Raw genomic sequence first — 16,667 nt, 5'->3', positions numbered from 1 at the left:
CTTCCTGGACAGAGCTCTGGGCGGCGCAAAGCATCGAATGGGGCGCTCGCGCTCCGACTGCAAAGGAATCTCTCGGGAAGGGGGTTCGGGGCACTCGCTTTCGAGTCGGAGGGAAGCAGATGTGAGTGGCGCCGAGGCGATGAATGCGCAAAGACCGGAGCCATACAAAACCCAAGTCGTTTCTGAAGATAACGGAATTTTGGCTGGGAAAGAAACGGCTTGCGTTTCCCTTTGGACTCCGAACTGCCTTCGCCGAGATCCTGCTCTGCCGCCCTGCAATATGTGGAGACCAACTCAGTGAGATGGTCTCAAAGCACAGACATATGGAGACCGCCGTCTGCTGCAGCTATTAAGAGATGGCACGTGGTGAACCAGCCGTGGTGCTGCGTTCGAATGGTGTGTAGTGCTTCATGGTGTGTGGTGCCTGCGAGGGCATCACCTGACCGGAATATTTTCAAGATTACCTCATTCAATGTAGCTTGTACTGTAAATGAACCATGGTATAGTAGCAGTCTCTTGGGCGCGGGCCAGATTTAAGGCAACACCACTTGGATTCAACGAGGCTAAGCTTAGTAGAAAATGTCGACGTTCTTGCTGAAGATGTTCCTGGCCCCGTTGAAGTCTCGGTCCATGACGAGCATTTGTACTGCTCCCAGTTTCTCCTTGATCTTGCCGCAGCTGGAGCATGTACTGGAGGTGACTCCTCCTCGCGCGTCGTTTCATCTGACGCTAAAGTTATCATTGCGCGCGGCGTGAGGGCTGCGGATGCGACACTTCCTGCCTCTGCGGCCGACGCGGAGTGCCGTCCACCGTCACCTCTCGTACTTGCGCGCCATCTCAGACGGTTGGCGTGACGGCAGCAACAACGTCTTATACTTCGCTGCGAGCGCGGTCGCAAACTTCGGGAGATCACCACAAAGATGAAGCTCAAACGCGTAGTGATGGGAAATACTTCGTACAGAACTTGGAAAGGATTAACGTCGCGTTAAACAGCTACGGCGACCTGCAGCCCGACGGTCTTGACGCCGTCTCGGCAGCGCGTGGCTGCGTTGTACAGCGCCCATGATCGGGAGAGTCCGTCGTCCATGGTCGCGTTCTTGAGCTTGTGCAGCGAGTCCACCGGGTCGACGGTCGCCGCGTTCACAAGCAGCAGCGACAGCCACGTGTTGTTGCTGTTCTTCATGGTCACGATCTTTTCCTTGGACAATATGTCGTTCCACTCCTGCTCCACGAACGTCGAGGTGCGGGCCAACTCGTTGATCGGAGACACTGGGATCATCTGAATGCCGTGAATCGCGTACTTCTCGTCCAGGAACCACGTGTTGTAGTAGACCTTGTTGTCGAAGAAGATGCCCGTGACATGGTTGCGCACGATCGCTGGCGGGTGAATGGTGTTGTCCGACTGTAACAGGAAGTACGTTCGGATGGCGTGCGCGTTCAGGCGCAGCATGAGGCTGCCGAGGTCTTCCACTGCCTTGTGGCCGGTCACTTTGCCCCATAGCGTCATACCGTAGTAGAAGTTGACGTCTTCGGACGTGCTCTCTTCGTCCTTGCCATTGTCTAGTAGCGTCACACCACGCGAATATGAGTGGCCGTGGTACCAGGAAAAATGGCGGAATCTTGGAAAGTAATGACCTTCAAGACTCGGGTTCGCGACATCACGCAGCATCGTCCAAATGATAGTTTCCAACTCCGGCATACGAGACCAGTTCGGGTCCAGGTGCTTGAGAATGGCCGACGCCGTCACGAAGTAGCCGAAGTGGTAGTGGTGGTCGTTGTAGATGCCGCTGCCGAAGTCCATGTACAGCCAACCAGTTTTGAAAATTAAACTGGAGACGACTCCACGGTAGAGCGTCTCGTATACAAGGGGTGGGGACAGTGTGTTGTTCAGCATTGGTTCAATCAACGTCTCCAGCTTCTCCAGGCAGTACGACAGCAACGTTGTGTCTGGGCCCACCACCGAGCTGTCGGCTGCCATCAGACACAGCGACGCGTACTTCTGGAAGTACTTGCCATTGTAGTACCAGCTATCAGCGTCCAATTTCCAGTCTGCGATGATATCCTTCTGCAGTGTCCTTAGCATATCTGTTTCAAGGACCACCCAAGGCGATGGTTTTTTCGCCGGATAGAAGTCCACCTCGAAGTCTGCTTCCGGCTCCACAAACGTCCAAGTTGTCGAAATCTGGCCGATCATTTTTCCACGGGTAGTAGAGTGCATCACGATAGCACCCTGACTGCCCGCCGTCGTCGGAGACCCGCTCAGCGATTCCACCTGGTGTGGTAGTGCGAAGTGAAGCAGACCCACCGTGTCACAGGTGTTGCCTTCGGTGGCCCAGTGCAGCGAGTACCCCGTGCGCGACTCCATCGACACACTACCTCCGAGCACCATACACGATGCAAACTCGTCGTACACGGTGTCGTCAGCATCATCAGGGAGCAAAGCCACTCGGATGGTGCCAGAATACCCAGCGTCCGCGACCAGCGACGAACCCGACGCGTTCACCGAGAACACGACCGAGTCCTCCACACGGAACGAGATACTCTTGTCGCTCGCGTACAGCACCCACGTCTGGCTGTTGTTGAGGTGGATGACGAACTTGCCCGGCGCCGAGTCGTCCACGGCTGTGATATCGTGTTCGGTGTCGATGCGCGGGGTGAGTCCGTCGTACTTGGCCGATACAAACGCCATGCCGCTCACAAGCGCAGAGTCCATGCATTTGCCGCTGGCCTCGTCGCATGTTCGGAGGTTGACTCCAATGTCAGACCACGAGTAAACTTCGTAGTTTGGTTTGGATGAGTTGAAGAATTGTGTTGCCGAAAGGGTGAGGTCATTATGGATTCCGTGCGTGTACCATTTGACCGTGCCGTTTACCTCCGGTGCGATTTCTCGGTAGGTGTATGGATAGCAGGTTTGAATACCGTAAGGTGCTTGTTTCGGCAGCAGTAGCGAGTACGGCTGGGCCCAAGCAGGGTAGTTCTCGGATCTGTTTGTTGCAGTGACGTGAATCAAGTTACCCCACCACTTGTTCGTCGGAATGGGCTGATTGAGAGCCTCTTCAGCGACGTTAATGATCGGGGCCAACTTGGCAAGAGTGCCATTCCGTTTGAAGAGCTCCTTGGATGGCTCCTCGGTGCCAAATGCTTGGAAGTACCCGCCGCTCGTCGAATCCTGCTGGGTATTTGTCGTGGTTGCTGGGGTGTTGGGGGCAAGGGTACCGATCAACTTTTCGGTTGCACTCTCCACGGTCCCGTCCTGGAAGTTGAAACCCTCGCCAACATCAGGATCATCCAGCGTGGCTCGCGCTGTTCTTGCCGCGACCACTGTAGCAACCGCAGCCTTGGCCCACACGGAAAACTTCATCTTCTTCGTAAAGTACCCCGTGTGAAGGTTCTAAAGAGTACTGCTTGTGCAGTAAGCGGTGAGGGCGTCAATAACTCGGCTGCCCAGGACAGGAAAAATGCAGGATAGGCTCCTGTCTCCGTCGCCGCCACGCATTTTCGACCCTATGGCGATTAAATAGCCGGTGACTAAGGGCGTGGCGTATTCGTTGACAACGAATCGTCGGACGGATGTTCAGCTTGCCTTGGTCCTGCTGTTTACGCGAAGCAATGGGGATCGTGACGCCACGATCCTCCACCTTGGAGGCTTGCCAAGCCAGACTGTGTTAGATTACCGCCGGTAATGTATTACATGTAGTGCAACTTGTGGATATCATCGGTGCTTGGGTACAAGAGGCACAAGGTAAAAAACCGCTTGCACCGTACGCTTTTTAAAACCAATTCACGAAGTGGGAGCACTGTACATTCTGCACGAGTTGTTAAAAGTACATGTACCCGGTATAAGCAGGTTGATCGTTGTATTGTAATGCCGCTCGTTCTCAAACGTTGCAAGTGGAAGAGGCAACTTCGACATGAGACTCATGGGATTGGCTTTCTTGTGGTCACGAAAACTCGACAATAGTAAATATGTGTGAGCGATAGGAGAATTTATCCTGCTGAAGTTGGACTATGGAAATTCAACTTTGTATGAATTCTGCACCTTGGGGGCCAACCTGCATTTAGTCAAAGAGTGTTCCATTGCACTCTGCTCCGCCTTGAGCCGCTCCTTACACGGCAACGGTCAACTGGACAGCCGCAGTCACATTCACGTCCACGTCATCTCGGCAGCGAGTAGCTGCATTGTACAGCGCCCACGATCGTGACAAACCGTCGTCCATTGTCGCGTTCTTGAGGTTGTGCAACGACTCAATCGGGTTGACAGTCGCGGCATTCACAAGAAGCAGCGACAGCCACGTAATGGTTGTGTTGACCTCAATGACAATCGGCTCCTTCGAAAGGATGTCATTCCACTCCTGTTCCACAAATGTCGACGTACGTGCGAGCTGATTGATCGGAGACACTGGGATCATCTGAATGCCGTGAATCGCGTACTTCTCGTCCAGGAACCACGTGTTGTAGTAGACCTTGTTGTCGAAGAAGATGCCCGTGACATGGTTGCGCACGATCGCTGGCGGGTGAACGGTGTTGTCGGACGTCATGAGGAAGTAGGTGCGAATGGCATGCGCATCGAGACGCAGCATCAGACTTCCCAGGTCCTCCACGGCCTTGTTTCCAGTAACCCGGCCCCATAGCGTCATACCATAGAAGAAGTTGATGTCCTCCGACGTACTCTCCTCATCCTTACCATTGTCAATGGAAGTCACGCCGTGCGAGTACGAGTGACCTAAATACCAGGAAAAGTGACGGAAACGAGGGAAGTACGTGTCGTCGGCACTCGGATTAGCCACATCGCGCAGCATCGTCCAGATGACCTTCTCGAGTTCTGGCATCCGAGACCAGTTCGGGTCTAGGTGCTTCAGAATGGCCGATGCCGTCACGAAGTAGCCGTAGTGGTAGTGGTGGTCGTTGTACATGCCGTTACCGAACTCCGTGTAAATGCTGCCTGTCTGGAAGATGGAGCTCGAGATCAGGCCGCGGTACAGCGTGTCGTACATGAGCGGAGGAGACAACGTATTGTTCAGCACGGGCTCAATCATATTCTCCAACTTTTCCAGGCAGTACGACAGCAACGTTGTATCCGGGCCCACCACCGAGCTGTCGGCTGCCATCAGACACAGCGACGCGTACTTTTGGAAGTACTTGCCGTTGTAATACCAGCTATTAGCGTTCCAGTCAGACCAGTTCGCTATGATATCCTTCTGCAGTGTCCTCAGCATGTCAGTCTCTAACACGATCCACGGAGATGGCTTACGCACAGGGTAGAAGTCCACCTCGAAGTCCGCCTCTGGCTCGACAAAAGACCACGTCGGGTTTGTCGTCACCTGACCAACCATCACACCGCGCGTCGCCGAGTGCATCACGATAGCACCCTGACTGCCCGCCGTCGTCGGAGACCCGCTCAGCGATTCCACCTGGTGTGGTAGCGCGAAGTGAAGCAGACCCACCGTGTCACAGGTGTTGCCTTCGGTGGCCCAGTGCAGCGAGTACCCCGTGCGCGACTCCATCGACACACTACCTCCGAGCACCATACACGATGCAAACTCGTCGTACACGGTGTCGTCAGCATCATCAGGGAGCAAAGCCACTCGGATGGTGCCAGAATACCCAGCGTCCGCGACCAGCGACGAACCCGACGCGTTCACCGAGAACACGACCGAGTCCTCCACACGGAACGAGATACTCTTGTCGCTCGCGTACAGCACCCACGTCTGGCTGTTGTTGAGGTGGATGACGAACTTGCCCGGCGCCGAGTCGTCCACGGCTGTGATATCGTGTTCGGTGTCGATGCGCGGGGTGAGTCCGTCGTACTTGGCCGATACAAACGCCATGCCGCTCACAAGCGCAGAGTCCATGCATTTGCCGCTGGCCTCGTCACATGTGCGGAGCTTGGCGCCGCCTTCGTCCCATTCGTACACTTCGTACGTCGGCTCGTACATGAAGAACTCCTCCGATGACAGCGTCAGGTCGTTATGGTATGAATGGTTGTAGTACTTGACCGTGCCATTGATTTCCGGCGCGATCTCGCGGTACGTGTACGAGTAGCACGTCTGCAGTCCATACGGTGCCTCGCGTGGTAGCTTCACGGCGTACGGGTTGGACCACGCCGCGTAGTTCGACACGTTCTTGAGGTCCGTGACGTGGATGAGGTTGCCCCACCAATCGTTGGTCGGAATGGGCAGGCTGAGCGCTTCTTTAGCGACGTTGATGATCGGCACGATTTTTTCGAGGCTGCCATTGCGCTCGAACAGCTCCTCGGACGGTCCATCAGTGCCGAACGCCGCGAAGAACCCGCCGCTCGACGAGGTTTGCTGGGTACTGCTAGAGGCGGTGGGGGTGCTGGGACTGAGCGTTCCGACCAACTTCTCAGTGGCACTCTTCACGGTTCCGTCGAGGAAGTTGTAGCCGTCACCTACGTCGGGGTCGGTGAGCGATGCGACAACGCGGCGTGCAGTCACCGCAAGCACGCCAACTTGAAGCAAGGCGAGCACCTTCATGGTATCAGCGGTTGGTTCTCTTCAACGGTAGTTTTGGTCGAAGCTGGCAGGAGAGGGACTGTGCACGGAGTGCGCAGTAGGCGGCAAACACGAAAATGAATTGGTAATGAAGTAGGGTACCAGCTGATCCCAGTCCATTTCTTATGGAGGTTGGTGGAGGCACAGAGCTCATGTCCAGGAGCCCTGCGCCACGCTTTGCAATCCCAGAAGGTCAAGGAATAGGTTTTAGGCTGGGCCGTCAAGTATTATAATACGTCCGCACAGAAGTACTAGTACATGTTCAGGTAACCGGCGCGGTGAGTTATTATAAAGTAAGTAGATGTGTCAATGCCAACATGGCATGGGAGCGGACACGCGCTCCTTGGCTCTCGTCTGTAGCCGTGGGTCCGCCCGTCTTTAAACCCTCAACTCGGCCAGGTGCGGTGTCTGAAAAATGACTTGAAGCAGCGCTCACCTTGCATTATAAAAAAAATGCCAATTTTGCACAGCACAATTTCTTGCATTTTGCATTTTGTGGCACATATGTATTCAGTGCCATTTGCGTCATTTTCTGAAGCCCAGACCCACTCTATTCTTGCGTTTGTACATGCTTTTATACATGTAAGGCTCAGTTCATGTGAGACGAGAGCATTGATTTTTGAGGCCGATTTGCGGCCGTCGGCTGCAAATCGTCAATTCGCGCGTCACCACTCAATTGATGCCTCTCGTAATACTGCACAGTTCCACGTTATTGTACGGTATTATAGTACTGCGAACGCTTCCCCCAGTCTCGTTCATGCCTGTTGTCTCTCTGGACTGCCACCCTTAATAGGGCATTGGTGTTGAAAGTAAAATGTGGCCCTGCATTATTATTTATTCTGTTGGCCAAAATAGTTCGTGCTAAAGCGCCGTTACAGGAGTGTAAGAGCGACTGCCTACGCGCACCCCAAATCCAAGTATCATTCAATAACTATCGCTGTTCAATTGTCCAGGAAGCTGCCGAAGGTTCAGTTTCCGAAGGCCTTTGTACTAGTATATCATTGAAGACGGCCGAAATCTGCCTGCTGTCCACTGTAGACTCCATTCGCATCCTCCTCCACCGGTGAACGATTGATATTCCGCATCCCATGGCAACTCGATTTGACGAAGGTTAAGTGTCTATAATACGTGACCATCCCACGCAAGCCCTGCAAATAATCGGTTCTTAAGATTACTTGCATTATGCACCACGGTAACAATCATAATGGCGCCAGATGAAAAGGTACGAGGAAGTGACGGTATGCCACATACCCCCGAATATGTTGCCAGCCTGCCCTTATGTGTGGTACATAGTTTATGTCGGTCACTTCACTTTAGAGCTCCCGAACTAACGTCAAGACCATCGATCGAGGAGCCCATCAATGCCGACGGCTACACGAACAACCAGGTGCGTCCTGACGTTGCTGCGTTGGCATTAAGGATACTCACCACAACGAATTGCGTAACGTAACGTGAAATAGCTGCAACCTAGGACTATTATAATTGTGCATTGTTCATTCATTGATGCGGAGGTGACATTACTCCTGCTTTCTCAAAAGCACGCAGCACATCTGAAGCTTCTGCGCGCAACTTCTCACCTTTGCAGTTCTTGACCCCAGACAGTACCAGTAATATTCAGTCGTACGTGAATAGCGTTTTTTAGGATTTTCTTAGACCTCGCACGAGCGACATAACAAATTACAGGAAGCGATATATTAGCCGGTAAACCCACCACCGATGTATTATCTGCAGCGCTTGCTTTCTACTTTCGCGATCTCCGCTTGGTTTCGTAGTGAGCAGTAAAGTCCGGAAAGCCATCAATAATGTCGTCGCTTTCGTCAATACCGATAGTGTAGAGTTTCTCCCTGAGTTCCTTTCTCTTCATGTTAAAGGCGTGTAGCAGTCGCTCTTCTTTCTGAAGGTCTTCGGCGAGCTGATCAATCTCATCTTGGAGTATTTCAGACTCGAGAAACCTATCGTGTTGCCGAGGGTCGACCAGGCTATAACTGTGGCTTCGCTTTGAGTTCTCTGCGTCACTTTTGATAGCCTCCAATGCCGACTTCTTCTTCCGGACGTTAGAACGTTCGTCTTGTACTGTGCGTTGTTTCTCCTCGATAGCGTGCATTATTTCTCGTAGCACGATTCGGAGCTTGAACTCACACTGAGGGTTAGTGCAGTTGTCTGTATGTGCTTCGGCATTATGCCAATTGCGACACATTTGATCGTCACACGGTACGTCTTTGGTACATCGATTTTCGCGGATCCTTTTGCATTTGCGTGCGCATACCTTACCCAGAGGAGGCTTGCAAAGCAATGCATCAATAAATTCAATGGACTTTCGCAGGCACTCCTTGAATATTTGGGTTTGCTGCTGGGACCGCTGTCCAGCGTAGCAAAGCTTTCCGATTGCGTCGTCTACTGGTGGCAGAAGATCGTCTTTTTTCGCGAGCGACTGGTTGGTAGGAGCTAACAAAACCTGACTAGCAGGGGGCTCCTTATTCTCTCTCACCGCATAATGCTTCTGAAAGTCTGCAAGCTGGGCAACCGTGTCAATTTCTGCTTCTTTTGCAGCATCAATATTTACCCGCTTCACGCACAAATAAAACTCCAACTGCTCCTCCTCGCTATTTAGTTCTCGCTCGAGTAGGTCAACTTGCTTTTGGAGCAACAATGTACTGCTTAATGGGTTGGGTGGTCGAGATTCAGCTTCAGCCACTTCTCTCCTTCGACTATTGAGTTCTCTGCGCACATTGTCGATGCGCTCATGCTGGTGCTCAATCTGATGCATCGTTTCACGCAACATAACTTGAATCGAGTATTCACACTGTTTGTTTCTGCAACAAAGGACATGTGCATCTACTCCATGCCAGAGCTGACATAGCTCGTTCCGACAAGTACCGACATTCTGGCACCACTCCCGTCGCAGCTTTTGGCAGTTTCGCAAGCAAAGTTTTCCAAGTGATGGCTTACACAACAGAGCATCCAAGATCTGGATGCCCTTGTTCAATCTGTCCTTGAAAACCTTAGTCTGACGAGGAGACCGGCGCTCAGGGTGACAGAGCATCCCAACAGGGTCAACAATAGGTCTCCGAGTGGCCGCTTCTTTCTCCGCATCATCAGCATCTTCACTTTCAATCCAATCTTCATCCTCTTCATCACCGTTGCCAACATCAACATCAACCTCCACTTCACTGCTGCATTCGTCCTCCGTTTCCGTATCGGCATCAGCCCCCCCAAATAATTCTTCATCAATATCCACTTCACCACTTTCTTCCCCGTCGTCTGCCTCCTCTGCACTACTCAATATATCAATCACACCCCGGTCCTCTTCTTGTCGTTGCCTCTTAGCTGGTAGTGCAGGTCTCGTCTCCAAAAACCTCTTCTTATTTCCCGTAGCAACAGCAGATGCAGAGGTCGACAAAGGTTCTCTAGCGAACGCAATACTCTTTCGTGCTAGCGTCCTGCTACGTCCACTCCTCGACGGATCTGCCTTTGCCTCAGCACGCATCGGTAACCCTCCAGAGCTCGACCCAGCATCCATCTGAGCATTTTCAACCTTCACCACAGTCCCCTTGGCCTCCACAGCAGCGACCACTGCTCCACTGTTGACACTCACCCTCTCTTCCCCATTGTTGTGTGTATCTCTTGGCCGCAGCCACACATCCTTCGTCACCAGCGAGCCCAGCACCTGCTCCGACGTGTTGCTATGACACGCCAGAATGATGCGGTCCATTTGCTGCGTGAAATACGGCGACGTGTCCATGTTGGCTGCGATGTACCGTACGAATCGTTGACAGCAGTCGTTGTACGTGTCATAGTCCACCTGAGACGGATCTAGCGGCTGCGCGGCCAACTCCATCTCCTGCTGGAAGGCAACGCACACGGAGTGCAGCGTCTCGTTCATGCGCTCATGCAGCTCCAGCTTCAATCGGTCCACGACCGCCGAGCCTTCGCTTCTCGCAGCCATCGGGATTCGAAGTGGCTCTAGCCTGTACAATAGCATAATACATGACAGATTGCGAGCTAAATAGGCAAGTTGAAGTGCAAAGGAATAGCTCTGCATACATGTACACGTTCCGTTTAGTTGGTTGGAATACATACAACAAACTCGCGCTACCTTCAGCACAGCAGCTGGGATCCTGCTGATAATGGATCACTACCCCCGTCTCTCTTCGAATTGCAGTATACGTGGCTGAGCTTCTGGAGTTTATCCGGAGACAGTGCGCGGTTGAAACGCGAATGAACCTCAACACTCTGCGCTCCAAACGACGGGGGCGGCGAGATACTCGAGGCTGGCAACGTACAAACTGCGAGCGCCAACTGTTGCAGGTGTGGGAACTGTCGGCGCTCCACCCAAAAGTCACTAGGCGTCACAGCACCAGATTGAAGCAACTGCCAGTACGCCTCATTGCTGTTTCTCAGCTCAGTCACGAGGGCCTTGTACTTCTCGAGCTGCGCCAAGATGTCCACGTTATGACCCTCGTGCTCGCAAAATCGAACGATAAACATCTCCACCTCCTTCTTTTTCCTTGCATCCAAAGCCTCGCCCAGATACAACGGGTCCAACATGTACGCCACGCCGTGCGACTCGCCATAAATGGCGTTGAATCGCTCTGTCACGCAAGAAGTGATCAGCGCCTTCTCTTTCTTGGTCACCCACTCCATCGACGAGTACACGGTCAGGAGTTCCACGAAGTGAGGAAACACCTGCGAGAGCGGGGGCCGGTCCTCCTGGAAATGCTTCAGGTGTTGCTGCAGAGGACGTAGAATGGCTAGCGAGTTGACGAGATCCTGAACGAACGTCTCGCCCAGAACGAAATCCTGAACGCGCTTGAGTTTCTCGTGTTCGGCTGGCGTGCTAGCATCCACGAAATCCCGGCGTGCAACGATAGTGTACAGCTCCTTTTCGTGCTTTAACACATCCTCCAGCGATGCGCAGACAGAACTGGAGACCGGAAACTCCGCCGCTGGGGTGTTCTCGCCAGCAGACAAAAGCACCTGTAGCTTGCGGTTTTCGTGGAACGCGCTCGCCAGCTCGACCACGGAAGCTTGGACCCTTTCCAACCACGGAAGAATACTGGTAACGTCGTCAAGCAGCAAAGTGAGCGCGTGGCTCACACAGCCATGGAAGAACGAGCACCTTGGGTGTTTTTTCTGGATCCTCTCACGCGTGTACTTAGACAACGCCGCCGCTGTCGGCGCCACGATGCCATAAAACTCAGCCTTCTTCTCCTTGGCCATTACCGCCTCCACATCATCCGCCATTAACTCTCCATTCACGTCTTGTGCCGCCGTCTTAGACTCCAAATAGTACTGAACCCCGTCACAAATCGCTGCGTACGTCGTGACGTCGCATCCTCCGTCATCCACCCTATTCTCCACCGTCAGGCAGCACTTTTTTCCTCCTATGGCCTTGCTCACCTTGTTCTTCGACGCCGCGTACTCGAGCTCCAACAGCTCGTTCTCCAACTCATGCCTTGTGGGCAACGACACGTCCCCTCTCAGCACCTTCAGAGCACTCAGCAGCAGTTCGTTCTCCGCGTCTTCGAATGGTTTCCCCGTTGCATACAACCAGTGGGCAAACTTGCGCTTGAAAGCGCCGCTCTTGTTGCCGTAGCTGCCCGAGCCTTTGTGCTGCCTGTTGCTGGTCTCTATTGGCACTGGAGCCGGCAGTTCGACCGTCTCCGTGTCGATGGTCTCCGTGGTTCTTCCAGCTCCATCAGCCCTGGATGACGTCGCCATCTGCTCGTGCACCTTGGGGCACCTGCGCTCGAAGTGGTTGCGCACTCGTTCGACTTTGGCGATGCCGTAGCGGTGGATGAGCGCGTTGCAGCGGTTGCACACCACACGCTTGTCCGAGAACACGGTTGTGAGCTCCCATACTGGGTCCCGCTTGCGCCCCGATCCTCTGCGCTTCTTGGCCGCAGGTCCCAGAGGGCCGCTAGCCGCCGGCAGCGCGGGCTCGTCCGCCACCGCGAACAGCACGTTCGGGCTCCCTTCGCTCATGTTTGTCAGGAGCAGAATAAAAAGTTCGGTAGTACTAAGTACGAAATCTCCCCATGTAAGATACGTTCGTATTTTACGGAGATACTCATGACGGACGCAGCTGTGAGCCGCCTGAAGACGGAGCTTAAGCGCTCGCTGCGCCAGCGTGTGGGAGAAGCGGTGGACGACGTTTGTGATGCGTTTGTGGAGGATCTGGGGCTGCCAACGACGTTGCCCCAAGTTGGCGCGTCCGGGAACGAGAACGACTACGAGTGTTGCCGACGGTTTGTGGAGTATATCGTGCGCAATATGGACACGTCGTCCAAGTTCGCCGAGCAGATGGACTGCATCATCCTCGCGTACCAGAGTAACGCTCCAGTGGATGTGCTCAACTCGGTGGTGACGCAAAATTTGTGGATGCGTCGCACAGGACCGGAAAGCGGCGCAGAGAAGACAGGTTTGACGGATGGACGAGAGAAGGTGACAGCAATGAAGAGGAGTAATACAGTGATCCAAGTGCAGTCAACTGGTGGTAACGACGCGCCAAAGAAATCAGTGGTAGGAACTGCTGCAAACTTGAGCGCTGCATTGGTGGAGAACAAGGAGATCAATGCTGCTCAAGCAAAATCTGCAGCAATTTCACCGAGGAATAGCAAAAGCGAACATGCCAACAACAATAAGCGCCGCCAAAATGGCTTTCTTGTTGCTGATATGCTGAAAGGTACTCCACTAGTGGTGGCTAAAACGTCGAAAAGTGCTGCGTCTAAACGAAAGACATCCCCGCTACAGAATCTACATCCTCGCTTATCCCCAAGAAATCCATTTGCGGGTTTGGATGAAGTGAGCAGCGCTGTTGTTGTCGCCTCGAGAAGTGCTCCAGTGAGGGTTAACACTTTGCAGTCTGGGGCCACTAGTGGAAAGGCTAATGCTCCTGGATCTAGTCTTCCGGCTAAGAAGGCAAAGTTGCGTTCTCAAATTAATCACGAGCGCACAAATGCTTCAAAATCAAATGAATCGGTGAGCACCACGGGTTTAAGGAATGTTCAAACAAATCCCGGTGCAGCTGTAACTTCGCGGCCGAGAGAGTGGGGAAAGCGAAAACGTTTGGTCACAAGTAAGCGGCCAAAGGCTGTTGCTGCTACCTCGAAACGGGCCCGTCGAGCAGTGTCAACACATTTTGAGTCGTCTGATTTAAGTTCCACAGAAACGGATAACTCGGAAGACGAGAAGGCCAAGGATGACAAAGAAACCCACTCTGGATTAAATTATTTTGAAGGTCAGAGGATTGGTTCCAAGTTGTCTAGTGCATCAGCAAGATCAACGATAGCGAAAACGCGAAAGCTGGATGTGGTGGTCGCTGTATCGAATGCTGATTTGAGGACCATGACGATTGCGGCGCAAGAGGCGAGAACCATGGCAGTTCAGAAGAATTTGAATGGTGAAGAAGCCCCTGCAACAACCAAAATTGAGTCGAAGATTGCGAAGGCAGGGAAACAAGCTGCAAAAGCCAAGGTAGCGAAGCAGGTTCCATCAACAAACGATCATACTGAATGTGTTATTGAGGGTGGAGGTGAGAACAAGAAAGTAAAGACAGAAAGTGCTGACGCTCAAGTAGGTATCGAAACACTAAGGATGGAGGATGAACAGAGTGAAGCGCTTGTCGACGCAGCACTGTGTCAAGTAGAACGAGATTTAGCGGCTGGGGACAAGACTGGTGACCTGGATGCAGCAAAAAGGAGTTTCCAGGCGATGCTAAATGCCGTGGTCGGTCACCATGCCATGGATTCTCACTCGATGGTGCTGAACGAGTCGAACTCGAATGAAAAGGCTCGCGCAGTGGCAGATCCAATCAGCAACCTTTGTGATGCCGCACAAAGATCACCAGATCAGACGTGCATCTTCAAGATGCGTCTACGTGACACGATTTTAATCGTCGATGCTTTGCTGTGCAAGCCTCCACGTGGTCAGTCGTGTTCACGAGACTGCAAGGCTATCCGCGCGCAGATGTGCAACGAATTTACGCCGTGTATCAACCCTACGTGCCGTGCTTGGCACGAAGCAGAAACTCACTCCGAGTTATGCCCCGACAATCAGTGCGAATTCAAGACCCGCGTCGTGCTGCGTGAGACGATGCATCTCATTGAGCACAAACTTCAAGAAGTCACCGAAGCCCGCAATGCGCTAGAGCTCGCAAATACAGCTCTTCTCTCCCCACCTCGACGCAGTAGCAAAGTGACGCTCAGCGTCGGCAATGCTAAGGTTTTCAATCGGATCGAAACACTGCAAAATGAGCTGCAACTCTTGAACGCCGAGCTGGCCGTTCTCATTGACACAAGAAAGCAGCACTGGACCACGTTGAACAGCATCGGCATCGACTCGAACGCCGATAAAGTCGACGAATTCCCAGACTTCTCTTCCCACTACACCTGCAGAATCCGCCGAAGCAAGAAGGCGCGATCCAGTCAACAACAATTGCGGCGTTAACACCATCCACACGATGTTCTCTCCGCAGGCATGATCACGAAGCTGTTTAGTGTATTATGAACCATTGAAGACAAGAGCATGGTTGTTGAATCAATAGCTCGGCGACCTCTGGGCAAAGCATGCTGCTATCAAATGTTGGTTCACGTCCCAATGTTTTTAAAACTACATTTGGCTCGCTGTTGCTGCGTTTACATATATGATAAAACTTGAGCATTTAGTTAACGTTATTTTAGTTTGATCTTTTCTTCCAGATTGGAAACATGAGAGCCTTTTCAAGATTTCAAGACGGCAATATTCCTACTCATATCAAAATGCGTACCAACTTCAACATCGAACTCAACTTCAGCAGCTATTGCCTCGCATAATGACTCTCAAAGCTTGGCAGGCCATTCATACCATCGCTGCCTCGATGAACCCCGATGGAACTCAAGTCCGCCCAAAACGTGTGCTCCCTTTCTTTGTGAAATCCAACAGCGTCCTCCAGTTTCGAGCACTTGTTCTCCAACCTTTCGATCTTGCTCTCAAGTTGAGCCTTTGACATGTTACATGCACTTTGAGAGCCGTCCTGAGCGAGTATTGCCTTTGCAGCTTGCAGTTTTCTGGTTGTCTCCTCCAGCTTAACCTCGTTTCGTTGGATGTCGTGCTGCGTTTGACGCAACCCGACACGGTTTTTAAACTCACATTGTGAGTCCTGGCAGCGAACCAAGTGCTTGTCTACAATGCACCATACAAGGCACATACCGTCGTGGCAAGGCATCGCCTTGCCGCCCTGCTCGCGGTGGGTCGCACACATTGAGTTGCGCATCTGGTCGCATCCATGCGTGCAAACCATAGCAGAAGGAGGGGCACAGTTCTCTGCGTCCACCAACACCAACGCCGTCTTCAGATGCCTGATAAACGCATCACTACGCTCCGCGGCACCAACACCAACACAAGGCCACACGAAATCCTCATTGCCCTTGTCTTGCTGGGGCACTGCTGGTGCTTGTCTTTCGGGTTCTTGGTCTACCTCTCCTTCCGTCTCCGTCTCCGTGTCAGACGCCTCCGTGAGGCTTCCTGTGCTGTAGAGGTTACGGGATACCGTATGCTGTTTTGCCCGTTTCGACGGCACAGAAGCGGTTCTTTTCTGCCGTTTAGCTCCTCTCCCCAGGTTAGATGGCGTGGACACTGCCAAGTCGGCATGGGGAGAGCACGTCGGCCTCGCTCTGATAGCACTAGCAATTGCGAAAGGAGTGACCACAACATTTGTGTCCGTGTCCATTTTGTTTGCAGTGCTTTGGTGAGCGGGAGTTCGAAGCACGGCGCCTGATTCTTGCCTGCTATGCGCATCGTGTGCATCACAGCACAGCCACAAGTCTTGAACAACGAGTGACCTGACACTCGAGTTCCTATAACTCGCGTCGATCATTTTTTCCATCTCCTGCGCGAATCCGGACGACGTCTCCATGTTCACCGCTAGGTACGTCACGAATGTTCTGCAGCACTTCTGGTACATTTCCAGCGTTGGGGCTCCATCCAGCGTTCCCTGTTCCTGATCGTAGGCGTGTAGCAACCGCGCGGTCAGTGCGAGACTCTCACGTAGTTGAACTGCCACACAAGGCGACGGGGGGCTATCTGCGGGCGCGTTGGTGCCGGTCTCACTGCCAGGGCGTCCTGACGCCGCGCTCATCGTTCTTTCTGTAGTTTGCAATTGAGAATACAAAAAGG

General features: G+C 52.9%; 5 protein-coding genes across 5 annotated transcripts; 1 reads left to right on the top strand and 4 right to left on the bottom strand.

Moving 5' to 3' along the window:
• Window positions 1-985: 985 nt before the first annotated feature.
• Window positions 986-3,361, bottom strand: KRP23_6042 (Ascus wall endo-1,3(4)-beta-glucanase; the record flags this gene model as incomplete). Its single annotated transcript, XM_067891182.1, has 1 exon — window positions 986-3,361. One exon carries the CDS (start codon window positions 3,359-3,361, stop codon window positions 986-988), a length of 2,376 nt encoding a protein of 791 aa, XP_067745562.1.
• Window positions 3,362-4,106: 745 nt separating this feature from the next.
• KRP23_6041 (Ascus wall endo-1,3(4)-beta-glucanase) lies at window positions 4,107-6,494 on the bottom strand (the record flags this gene model as incomplete). The annotated part of the gene is made up of 1 exon (XM_067891181.1): window positions 4,107-6,494. The coding sequence occupies one exon, from the start codon at window positions 6,492-6,494 to the stop codon at window positions 4,107-4,109; it is 2,388 nt and encodes a 795-aa protein (XP_067745561.1).
• Window positions 6,495-8,253: 1,759 nt separating this feature from the next.
• Window positions 8,254-10,458, bottom strand: KRP23_6040 (uncharacterized protein; the record flags this gene model as incomplete). Its single annotated transcript, XM_067891180.1, has 2 exons — window positions 8,254-8,438; window positions 9,390-10,458. 2 exons carry the CDS (start codon window positions 10,456-10,458, stop codon window positions 8,254-8,256), a joined length of 1,254 nt encoding a protein of 417 aa, XP_067745560.1.
• A 152-nt stretch (window positions 10,459-10,610) lies between these two features.
• On the bottom strand, window positions 10,611-12,497 carry KRP23_6039 (uncharacterized protein; the record flags this gene model as incomplete). The annotated part of the gene is made up of 1 exon (XM_067891178.1): window positions 10,611-12,497. The coding sequence occupies one exon, from the start codon at window positions 12,495-12,497 to the stop codon at window positions 10,611-10,613; it is 1,887 nt and encodes a 628-aa protein (XP_067745559.1).
• An 87-nt stretch (window positions 12,498-12,584) lies between these two features.
• On the top strand, window positions 12,585-14,960 carry KRP23_6038 (uncharacterized protein; the record flags this gene model as incomplete). Its single annotated transcript, XM_067891177.1, has 2 exons — window positions 12,585-12,933; window positions 13,897-14,960. The coding sequence occupies 2 exons, from the start codon at window positions 12,585-12,587 to the stop codon at window positions 14,958-14,960; spliced, it is 1,413 nt and encodes a 470-aa protein (XP_067745558.1).
• Window positions 14,961-16,667: the final 1,707 nt, after the last annotated feature.

The sequence above is a fragment of the Phytophthora ramorum genome, assembly GCF_020800215.1.
Source record: "Phytophthora ramorum isolate Pr-102 chromosome Unknown Phyram_PR-102_s0005, whole genome shotgun sequence".
In the NCBI taxonomy this organism is placed as follows: domain Eukaryota; phylum Oomycota; class Peronosporomycetes; order Peronosporales; family Peronosporaceae; genus Phytophthora; species Phytophthora ramorum.
The sequence above is the reverse complement of the archived record's forward strand: the minus strand, read 5'-3'. Positions and strand labels throughout refer to the sequence as shown.